At 42.4% G+C, this 11,971-nt stretch overlaps 4 protein-coding genes across 4 annotated transcripts in view; 1 reads left to right on the top strand and 3 right to left on the bottom strand.

Annotated features, from left to right (window-relative positions):
- The window catches only part of LOC132787259 (exosome component 10), a 43,701-nt gene that overhangs the window by 25,342 nt on the left and 6,388 nt on the right, over nucleotides 1–11,971 (bottom strand). The gene's annotated exons all lie outside the window — the stretch shown is intronic.
- LOC132787260 (replication protein A 70 kDa DNA-binding subunit) lies at nucleotides 254–2,496 on the bottom strand. The gene is made up of 4 exons (XM_060794193.1): nucleotides 2,335–2,496; nucleotides 2,023–2,267; nucleotides 734–1,967; nucleotides 254–675 (listed from the first exon to the last, which is right to left on the bottom strand). The coding sequence occupies exons 1-4, from the start codon at nucleotides 2,371–2,373 to the stop codon at nucleotides 364–366; spliced, it is 1,830 nt and encodes a 609-aa protein (XP_060650176.1). The 5' UTR covers nucleotides 2,374–2,496; the 3' UTR covers nucleotides 254–363.
- LOC132787258 (F-box only protein 11) lies at nucleotides 2,823–8,710 on the top strand. The gene is made up of 4 exons (XM_060794189.1): nucleotides 2,823–6,041; nucleotides 6,565–6,745; nucleotides 6,817–7,891; nucleotides 7,964–8,710. The coding sequence occupies exons 1-4, from the start codon at nucleotides 3,771–3,773 to the stop codon at nucleotides 8,091–8,093; spliced, it is 3,657 nt and encodes a 1,218-aa protein (XP_060650172.1). The 5' UTR covers nucleotides 2,823–3,770; the 3' UTR covers nucleotides 8,094–8,710.
- LOC132787261 (L-asparaginase) lies at nucleotides 9,837–11,945 on the bottom strand. Its single transcript, XM_060794194.1, has 3 exons — nucleotides 11,751–11,945; nucleotides 11,467–11,696; nucleotides 9,837–11,416 (listed from the first exon to the last, which is right to left on the bottom strand). Exons 1-3 carry the CDS (start codon nucleotides 11,848–11,850, stop codon nucleotides 9,947–9,949), a joined length of 1,800 nt encoding a protein of 599 aa, XP_060650177.1. The 5' UTR covers nucleotides 11,851–11,945; the 3' UTR covers nucleotides 9,837–9,946.

Below are 11,971 nucleotides of genomic sequence, written 5' to 3'. Positions count from 1 at the left end.
AAATAGCAAAGCTAATCGATATTTTTAACGATATACATGATTCAATGCTGCGGTTTAGCGCCATTTTATTATTTAAAAAATAAACCGAAAACTAATTTATTTTCAATCAATCAAATACTAATGAGATTTCTCTTTTTAAAATTTAAAAATGAGAATCGTATTTCAACTAAATTAAAAAAAGTAACAGGAAGTTTTCCTCACATTTTCAGTCCACTTGTTTCCTATAATTGGATAACAAATAAGAATTGGAGTAGCCAATACAAATAGTAGATAATTTATTTCAATCATATGTGCCCTATATCAACATTTAAACGTATGGAATTAGTATTATGTATGGTACACGCACTGCACGTTATTTAACCCTCAATTAGAAGGTCCAATGCCTGTCATCTCCTTCAATTCCTTGATCAAATGTTTGTTATACTCCTTGTAATTAATCGGAGTCATTGACTGAACCGACAACTTGTTTCGAGTCATATCCCCGTACATTTCATTCTTGCAACGCAGCTTAAATATGAATGATGAGAAATTAATGTCGGCAAACATTTTCTCTGCAGTAGCAGGATCATTCTCCAATGCCTCGCCGACTTCTTGGGCGGTATGCTTTAGGAGCTGCTCGCCAGCCTCATTAAAACAGGTCACCCAGCGATTTGAGGTCCAATCGCCAATACTCATCTGTGAGATCGCAAATAGTTTAATAATTTTCTTCAATAAAGGGTATTTTAATACTCACATTAACCAACAAGCGGTATTTAAAGTTGGGATACGCTGCATTGCAACGCTCACATCGATACTGTCCATTACCCTCATCCACGATCTTCTTGTTGCATTCCGCCTGTGGACAAGCCTTATAGAATGAATTCTCCTGCTTGACAATGTGTACAACAGCCTTGCATTGGAAGTAGTCTGGTTTGTCGCCCGCGCCCAGATTGCGCATGCGCGCCTCCTTAAGAGTCACCCAATCGGTGCTAAAGCTGCCGCCACCAGTTCGTGCTGAGACCAGATTACTGATATTATCTCCGCCGCCATTGTCAAACCAACCACGCAGCTTATGTGCCTCTGGCATATCTGGATTAATCTTCAGAATCGAACCGCCGCCAACACTGAGACTTTTGCCACCATTAAACTCATTAATGCGTGATCCCTTCACCAAAATAACTGGCTGAACATGGCCATCGAAGTTCACAGCTTCATCACCCCACAATGTCAGGCTGACAGCTGCATTGCTCATGTCCACCAGTGTCAGATCACGTTTCTTGAACTCCTTGTTAGTGGTGCGCGATGTGAACGACTGCAGCTCGCCCACATCCTTGCAAATGCCAATGGTATCCACGGCCGCCTTATTCTCCATGTCGGCAATCTGCGAGATGGGTATCAAATCGAACTTTATCTCGGGGATACCGCCATCATCAGCATCATCGCACAACTGCACAACAGTTTCGCCCGTAAAGGTCATCTCGTAATCGTTCTTGAGCTGCGAATACTGCTTGTTGGCCGGCTTAAGTTGGCACTTGGAGAAGAAATAGACGTTGTCCACCTCAATGAGATCATAAAACTTGTCACACTGTTCCTTAAAAGCTGTGGCACGTATTTCGCCCGATTCATCCATCAAGTCCATGCTGAAAAGTTTTCCTTCGCCTCGAGCATTGCTCCAGGTGCGAATGGCGGTCTTTGAGGTGACGCGCGCCTTAATAACCCATTTGTTTTGATACGGACTCAGACTGGCAATGGGATGTGTTAGGCCCGTATTGAGTGTACTATTCATTGAGCTCTCCATAGTATTGTTGTTGTTGTGGTTCTTGTAGGATTGTTCCTTTTTGGTGGCGGGTGGAGCAGCAGGAGCTGCAGCAGGTTTTGGAGCAGCGTCCTGTTTTGCTGCATTTTCATAGGTGACCGGGTCGCCAATCTTTGATTTAACCTCGGCACCCGAATTCAAGACAGTCAGCTCTGTTACAATAAGCACACGCCTATGAATAGATATTAAAGGACCAAATCTGACTGCTATTTACATATGCAACTTACTTGCCAGAGCCTTCTTTGCCCACCATGGAAGTCATGTACTTATCAAGCCGCACAATTGTATTCTCATTGAGGAGTCCCTTTTGCTGCATCTCGTTCAGTTGACTGGCCAGCATGGCATAACTGTTGTAATACTTGCCATCCGACATTAGCAGACGATAACGTTCCTGATCTGAGTTCGTGTTGATTCTTTTAATGCCCAAAATTTGCAGCACTGGTTGCGGGACATCTTCGCCATGCATTATGCGCTATCATTGGGAGAAGCGAAACGCTTTTATTTTATGAAATGCTTAAATATCACCGATTTATGCTTACAGCAATGATCCCCGTTGTTAAGCTTGCAATGGGTGCCATTTTAGTCGTCTACTAGAATTGATGTAATGCCAAGTGCTAAAATATATTTGCGAATTTCGTTTTGCGTTGCAATCTATGCACGAAGCGATGCCAGAAGTGGCGGGAAAGGTAATCGATGGCTGAATCGATCACAAATTGTCATCACAAAATCATCGAAGATGGCCGGCAGGGTGACCATTTTTGGTTTATTATTATGGTTTATTATTTTCAAAATATTAAATATCACAAACTTCATATAAAAATATTTTAAAACCTAAAAACAATATACGTAAATAATGTAGTTTTTTGTGTATTTACATGCAAATTAATAAATAAAAGAAATCGTATTAAGAGCACGGAGATCAGGGTTGCTATACTCTGACACCTAGTATACTACCTAGTATATAAATACACTAAAAGTTTTTTTGTTGAAAAAAAAACGAATACATCTGAAACTTACACGCATATAATTTCAAAATTATTTAATGAGAATTTATTTTTAATTTACTTATTGTAATTGTCTAAAAAAAACCATCGATGTGTACATTTAAAAATCGATATATAAGAGAAATGATGGAAAGCATCGATGCATCGATAGTATCATCGATGTTTCGCCACCTCTATTCTCGTTTCCTACGTTTCCCAGCTTCGTTCACAGTGAATTAAAAACCGTTTTTATTTGCTTTAAATGGTGACTTCACCTTACAATTTGTTGCAAAGTCTAAAAAGTTAAAGAAATACTTGGAAATTACTAAGTTAGTGCGGCTAACAAAAAAGTCGTGGAAAAGTTAAAAAAAATTTTCAGCTGCCCAATACGAAACCAAGGCACAAAGAGCAAACAAAAGAAACAATGAGCGAGCGAAACAGCGAGCAGCCAACAATGTGATAGCTAGTGTTGCTCTTCTATCCAAATAAAACAAAACAAAGGAGAAACAAAGGATAGAAACCCCGAAAACTCCACACACACACACACGTTCAAACACACGCACTCACTTACACGCAAATACATACAATAGGAAGAAGAGCAGATGATGAAGCAGGCAAAAAACTGGCTGATGAACGACCAATAGTTTTTTGGGGAAAATGTTCGCATCAGAAACAATTGCGATACAAGTAAATGGCATATGGAAAAGTGTTAAGCTAAAGTGTTTGCAATCTGTAAGCAGCAAGTGAAAGGAGAAAATCCGTATAGTACGAATCGCGGTGTTCACACATAATTTGTGACTGTGTGTGTGGGTCTGTCTGTGGCTCTCACTCTGCATGTGTGTGTGTGTGCGTCAACTTGTGTGTGTGTGAGTAGAATTGGAATTGTGGATTGGGGTTGGAAATTATAATTCAATACAGTGAAAAAAGTGTTAAACGGCCATAAGACTTCTCTTAACCCCCGCCTCCCCCCCACCATACACACACACTTCGAAATGCCCAGTGCATCATTCACATCATCACGCACCTATGTGCGACGCTCGAGACGAAAAGGAGCCAATCGCATTGCGATGCCGAATCGTCCCACGGGTAACATTATGGATCCCATGCTGCAACAGAGCGTGCATGCTCAACAAAGCAGTGCAGCTGCCGCCTCCTCGACAAGCACATCGCCACCCTCAGCTGCTGGAGGAGGAGCAGGTGGCGTTGGTGGAGTTGCTAATCAAGGTAACAACACCGGTAATTCAGCCGAATACTTTGATAGCGGGCAGCCTACAAGCAGCAGCAACGCAGCAGCAGCTGCAGCGGGCACAAACAGCACTTCTGCCACAAACAGCACAACGGGAACAAGTGGAGGAGTCAATCATGCTTACAGCACTGTTCAAATCATGGACACAACCGAGGGCAACTCAGCTGCCGGTCCAAGCAGCAGTAGCAACAACATCACCACCTGCACTTCAATGTTTCCCAGCACATCTTCCACTCAAAATACTCTTAACTGCAGTAGCGGCAGCAACAACATCAGCACTGCAACAGCAACTGCATCCTGCTGCCATCAGTCGCCTTACGACTTGAGGCGCAAGATCTCTGCCGCAGTCGCCGCCAGCAACAACAACAGTAATCATGAGCAATGGTGTGCTACAAGTGCGTCATCATCAACTGGAGCTGGTGCTGTTATGGTTGTTGGCCCAGCAAGTAGTTCACCCACTTTGATCAATCCCAGCACCTCGTCACCTGCCAGCTCAACGTCAACGTCCTCCTCGTCGTCTTCATCGTCATCTTCGTCCTCATCGTCATCGTCCTCAACATCATCGGCATCATCGACATCCTCGGCAACATCTGCAACATCCTCGTCATCATCGCCCAGCGCCATTGTTCAAGCGCCCTCCACAAGCGCCACATTTCCCGTCAACAATGCTCCCACAACGGGCGCCACATTAGCCCAGCCACCCAATGTACACAGCTCTGTGCCGCAGCAACAGCATTGCGGCGCCTTGCCTGTTGGCGGCGCTGCTGCTGTCATCGAGGATAACAACTATATGCTGCCGGCTCGCAAACGTTCTCGTCGCCTCTACACGCAAAGCGGCGAAACGGATACAGCTGCAATGCCCAATGCGGAGGCGGGCAGTGCAGGAAGTGCGGCGAGTGGTGCGGGACCAACAGCGGCTCAGTATTTGCAGTACGAGCTAGCGGATGAGGTGCTACTGGCCATATTCTCGTATCTGCTAGAACAGGATTTGTGTCGGTTGGCGTTGGTGTGTAAACGTTTCAATACCATTGCCAATGACACGGAGTTGTGGAAACGTCTCTATCAGTCTGTATTCGAATACGATTTGCCACTGTTTAATCCCGAGCTTTGCAAATTTGTCTTTGAAAAACCCGAGGAATCGGAGTATGCCAATCCCTGGAAAGAGAGTTTTCACCAGCTCTACCGTGGCGTTCATGTGCGTCCTGGATATCAGGATAAACGGCATTCTGGACGTAGCATTGTGTTCTTCAATACCATACAGGCTGCACTCGATTATCCCGAGGAGCGTGCGGCTGCCGCGTTTGCTTCTGGGTCAAGTGCCGGTGCAGGAGCAGGAGCTGGCAATGTGAATGCGGGTCTCTCAAATACCAGCAGCAGTTCAGCGGCGGGTGGCGCAGGAGCAGCTGGCGGCGCGAGTGTCAATGCTTTGGCCAATATCTATGAGGAAAACGTACCACCCACTGAACATCCGGGTCCGCTTATCTTTCTTCATGCCGGCCACTACAAGGGCGAGTATCTATTCATTGATTCGGATGTCGCGCTTGTAGGCGCTGCTCCCGGCAATGTGGCGGAATCTGTGGTGCTGGAACGTGAGGCGGGGTCCACTGTCATGTTTGTCGAGGGAGCCAAGTATGCGTATGTTGGCTATTTGACGCTCAAATTCTCCCCGGAGGTCACTTCGACGGTGTCGCATCACAAGCACTATTGTCTGGACATTGGAGAGAACTGTTCACCCACCGTGGACAACTGCATCATACGGTCAACGTCTGTAGTGGGAGCTGCCGTTTGTGTGGGTGGCGTCAGTGCCAATCCTGTCATTCGCAATTGTGACATCAGTGACTGCGAGAACGTTGGACTCTATGTGACAGACTATGCCCAGGGCACCTATGAACACAACGAAATCAGTCGCAATGCTCTGGCCGGCATCTGGGTGAAGAACTTTGCCAGTCCCATAATGCGAGAGAATCACATTCACCATGGACGTGATGTGGGCATCTTTACCTTTGAGAATGGCATGGTGAGTTTAAAATTGTCGCAATTACTTCTCTCTACTGGTATTTATTATTTTGCTATTCATTTTATCGTTATTAAGTTCCTAATTAATTAATTTATTTCCATTTGTCCAATTTATTAGTTTTAAATTGGCTTTCAATTTCCATTTCAAATTATTTCATCATATAAGTATCGCGTTAAAGACACAATTTATTTCCATTACTTGACATTTAGTTCGATTATAACTTCTTAATTCAACTACAATTTGGGATTTTGATCTTCATCATTCAGAAAATAATTCCATTCAACTAAGTAAACATACTGATATTTTACGGAATTAATAACATTATTTAATCAATCACAAAATCTGATAGAAAAAATTTTAATTACATCCATTTTATATGTTTCACTAAAGCGATTTAAATAGTAAGTGACTGAATTAGTACTTAACATTCACTCATTATATGTAACACAACTGAATATAATAACAAGCCAACAATTAAATTGGTCATGGTCATAACCACACTGATTACTATTATTCATTTCAGGGGTACTTCGAGAAGAACGATATTCACAACAATCGCATAGCTGGCTTCGAAGTGAAGGCTGGGGCCAATCCCACGGTGGTCAAGTGTGAGATACATCATGGTCAAACGGGGGGCATCTATGTGCATGAGAATGGTCTTGGGCAGTTCATCGAGAATCGAATACATTCGAATAATTTTGCAGGTAAGTCTTTGAACTTCAAACATCAATCAAAGGCAGAGTAACTTACACATATCATACACATATTTGTGCAGGTGTGTGGATAACATCGAATAGTAATCCAACTATACGCAAGAACGAGATCTATAATGGTCATCAGGGAGGCGTGTACATCTTTGGCGAGGGTCGCGGCCTCATTGAGCACAACAATATCTATGGCAACGCTTTGGCCGGTATTCAGATACGCACAAATAGCGATCCGATAGTGCGTCACAATAAGATACATCATGGCCAACATGGAGGCATCTATGTGCATGAGAAGGGTCAAGGGCTGATCGAGGAGAACGAAGTGTACTCGAATACGCTGGCTGGCGTTTGGATAACCACGGGCAGTACGCCAGTGCTGCGACGCAATCGCATCCATTCTGGCAAGCAGGTTGGCGTCTATTTCTATGATAATGGACACGGCAAGCTCGAGGACAACGATATCTTCAATCACCTCTATTCGGGAGTGCAAATACGAACGGGCAGCAATCCGGTGATACGTGGCAACAAGATCTGGGGCGGACAAAACGGAGGTGTTCTGGTCTATAACGGCGGTTTGGGGTTGCTGGAGCAGAACGAGATCTTTGACAATGCCATGGCTGGTGTGTGGATTAAGACGGACTCGAATCCAACATTGAAACGCAACAAGATCTATGATGGTCGTGATGGTGGCATTTGTATATTCAATGGCGGCAAAGGCATTCTCGAAGAGAACGATATATTCCGGAATACACAGGCTGGCGTTTTGATCTCAACGCAATCGCATCCCATACTACGACGCAATCGGATTTACGATGGACAAGCAGCGGGTGTTGAGATCACTAACAATGCAACAGCAACCCTGGAGCATAATCAAATCTTTAAAAATAAATTCGGCGGCTTGTGCCTGGCCAGTGGTGTGCAACCAATTACACGTGGCAATAACATCTTCAATAACGAGGATGAGGTCGAGAAGGCTGTGTCGAGTGGCCAGTGTCTATATAAGATTAGCAGCTACACATCATTTCCCATGCACGATTTTTATCGTTGCCAAACTTGCAATACAACGGATCGAAATGCCATATGCGTGAATTGCATAAAAAATTGTCATGCAGGACATGATGTTGAATTCATACGACACGATCGGTAAGTGTACTGAGTTGGTATAAATTATTAATGTAATTTACTAATTGACATTTGTTTGATTTTGCGCTGTAGCTTCTTTTGTGACTGCGGTGCGGGCACCCTGTCCAATCAATGCCAACTGCAGGGTGAACCCACGCAGGATACTGACACGCTGTATGACTCAGCAGCGCCCATGGAATCGCATACACTGATGGTTAACTAGGGCAGCAGCAAAAACAACAATAGTAGCAGCAACACTAATTGTATTTTATACATTTAATTAAGCCGAAATGCTCTCAAAAACATCCAGAATTAGATTTTAAGGTGCCCGCTATCTCCCACACAAACAAACACACAAATCACACACACCACTCTTTATCTCTCACACACACACAAGTGTTGCTGTACATATCCACACATAAGACACACAATAATACACTTGAATGTATATACATATACTATATAATATTTAATCTGCGTTCAAAATTTAACTCAATGTGCAATTTAGTTTAAACCCATTATGCAACGTTTTCAATATCTACTGAATAGCTTCGCCCCTCTCCTTCCAAATGTACCACTCCCCTTCTCCCCCCGCCCCAAAACTGTCACAACGAAAATACTATTTCACGTATGCATTTCTTTATATACATATATTTTGTAACACAATCATGAGAATAGCTGAAGACGCGACTGTATGAAAGTAGGAATGGATGAACGATGGACGATCTAAAACCCCAGTGAAGATAAAAAATTTTGTAATGTAGTCTAGTAGTGTTTTTAAATTCACAACATAAACTAAAACGCAAAAAAAAAAAAGTAAAAGAAACAATTGTATTTTAAGCCGTAGACAAACAAAACAATTCGAAAAGCAATTTTAAGTATTAATAACAAATTACGAGTAGATAAACGACAGCAACCGCTTATTGCTTCAGCAGCTAACAAAAAAAAAAACCTACGCATATAAATGATCACTATATACAAGAAAATGATGAATTATACAAACAGTATATATATAGTAAATATGAATTACATGGACAAGTTACAAAGAATCAAAAGCGTTTATAAACATAAAATAATGAGCAATATTTCATGTCTAAATGTCAAATTTATAGCGAAAAGCATACGAAAATATGTGTCATTTTAGAATTCTAAGGCAAATACGACTAATAACTTGTACTGTACTACTGTATCATCGGTTCTGAAAGAAATGGGCCCGATGTTCAGTATTCGAATTATGCAAAACCCAGCAGAAAACGAGAAACAACAAAAAAAAAAACAAACACTCATTATTTTCTAACTTTAATGCGTAATACTAAGTAGCGCTATCTAGAAAAGTGTATGTAGGATGCACAGCAACTAGTTTTATATATATATATATACGATACGATGCATACGAGTCGCAAGTTTAATCAATATACTTGTGATGGTGTGTATTTGATTTTATTTCCTTTTTAAGCCAACTACAATTATAATACATGACAATTATTTTTGTTTTTTTTTATGTTGCCAATAATTGTATTTATGTTACATTTTACAATTTGCTTGTTTTATTTTTGCATAACACACAAAACAAAAAAGTAACTTTAATGAACACAACATTTACATATAATAAGAAGAAACCCATATACATATACATAATATACAAATAACATATATTCTATACATACTTTACTTATCTAAATATAGGCAAACTCACACACATACACATAATACATACATATTTACTAACAATGCGATGCAAAATGATAGCGTTGTGCATATGTATCTGTATCTGTATCTCGATGTAAGCAAAAGCAACGACAATTTTGAATTGTAAAACACACAAAACTCAAACACACACACAATACAGACACACATCTATACTATGTAGAAATGAATTTTAATGTGTTACCTACGCATCGTCGCCGTCGTCGTTGTTGTAGTCGCCCTCGACTTGGACACACTGAAAACAAACTAATTATACATATACCAGGTATAAGCTAAAATTATATTTGAAATTATTTCACAAAAAAAGAGAAAAAAAAAACAAAACAAATCGAGACGCTTTTTGTTTTTCCCATAACAAGCAGAATTCATTCAACTCTTTGTGTCCTTAATCTTATCACATAGTGCCGCTATAACTTCGCTATGGTTTGTCGCCTTGGCATAATGGACGGGCTCCAGCCCTAAGACATCCTTAAGTTTCACATCATTATAGAAAAGCAATAGGTATTCCACAACCGGCAGGTTCCCCAGTTGAGCTGCATAGTGCAAGGGTGTTCGACCAGAGCGATCGGCTAGCATTAGATTTGCGCCAGCTAAGCGATAGGACTCCAGCCGTTCGATTTGTCCATTCTCGGCCAGCATTCGCAGTTGTTCTGCCAGCGCCTGCTGATCTTCCTGCTGCAGTTTGGCGCCGCTTTTTAACAGTAACTCGATTATTTTGTGATTGTCTGCATCAATGGCTTCGTGCAGTGGCGTTCGATTGAAGCGATCGGTCAAGTCGGCGGGACAGCCTGCACCCAAGAGGCATGCCACACAGTCCTGCTGACCCAGATAACAGGACAAATGCAACGCAGTGCGTCCTTCACAATTGGTTTCGCATAAATTCGCACCGTACGCTTTGAGGGATTTCAGCTTGGCTACATCACCAGCTCGAACAGCAGCATCGACGAGTGCTGGAAAGAATGTGGAACACATTTGATCACTTTCCTTGCAACTGGAGAGATGCAGTGTACGCGCTACGCCCTCAATTAAATCCATATCATTGATCTTCGCAGTGAATTGAGTGCTTAATTCGCCACGCAAATTTAACTGCATCATCTGCTTCTTTTGCTCCAAGCTCCATTTGTCTTTGCCTAGCACATAGGCAAGTTTTGTGAGTGCCGCCTCTTGGGTCATATCACCGCCCGGCACGACACCCATTTGCATCCAGTTGGCTGTTTCGTAGATGGGCGCCACCTCGCCCTGCAGACATTGTGTTGTGTTTACCACCAAGAGCCCGCCTTCGATGGCCACACGTAGCACTTCGAAGAGATCCTTCTGCTCGGGCATATTGCCGCAACCAAAGCTCTGGATGACAACACCTTTTATTGGTGCAGCGAGAAAAGCCCTCAGTACCGCCGGCGTAATGCCCGGATAAATTCTCAGCAGTGCAACGTTGGGCTCCAACTTATTTTCTACCATAAATTCACCCAGATTACAGGGTCGATATATTTGATAGTTCTTGATCTCAACATTTATACCAACTTTGCCGAGCTTCGGATTATTTGGTGAATCGAATGCATGGAAACCCATGGAATTAATTTTTGTGGAGCGACAACCTCGCAGCACATTCTTGTCGAAATAGATCATCACCTCGGGAATATTATAGTTCCCAGCCAGCATCAACGACCCAACAAAGTTATCGCGTCCATCGGTGCGCATTTCAAAAATGGGAATTGCAGCGCCCGTAATCACAACGGGTTTCCCCAAATTCTCCAGCATAAAGGCCAAAGCAGAGGCAGTATAGGCCATGGTATCGGTGCCGTGCAGGATCACAAAGCCATCATAGCGTTCATAGTATTCCTGTGAGTATCGACTTATTAAACTTGTTGTTATACAATTTGTAAACTTACGCCTATGTTGTTTGCCATGCGTATCCAATCATTCATGGCCATGCAGCTAGAATCCAATAGTGGTTCATATACCTTTATATCATAGACAACTCGCAGCGCCGCTTCGTTTAGGATGGGTAGGACCAGAGGAGGCTCTTCATTGGCCTCATAGCGCGACGTATACGTGATATCGTGGCAGTTGGGATCTTCGCGTATTCGCTTCGGTAGCTCATTGGGAATAGGAGTCAGAACTGAATTTATAAGACTTATTGAAAATGTAGAATCAGTGAAATCTAAAGACTTACCGCCTGCATCGTTGCGCATCATGCCTATGGAGCCGCCAGTGTAGAGGACCAGCACACGAGCCTCTTTAATTTGATTGCACTGACACTGCATCGTGTCCATATTGAGCCCAACTGCCACTTTTTGCTAGCAACAATTTAGAATTTCGTTTTATCTGAACATAATTTATAAACGACTGAAATATCAAAAAATTTCTAAATAAGCACAAAATTATTGTTATCAA

Source organism: Drosophila nasuta, chromosome 2R, assembly GCF_023558535.2.
Source record: "Drosophila nasuta strain 15112-1781.00 chromosome 2R, ASM2355853v1, whole genome shotgun sequence".
Lineage (NCBI taxonomy): Eukaryota > Metazoa > Arthropoda > Insecta > Diptera > Drosophilidae > Drosophila > Drosophila nasuta.
The sequence above is the reverse complement of the archived record's forward strand: the minus strand, read 5'-3'. Positions and strand labels throughout refer to the sequence as shown.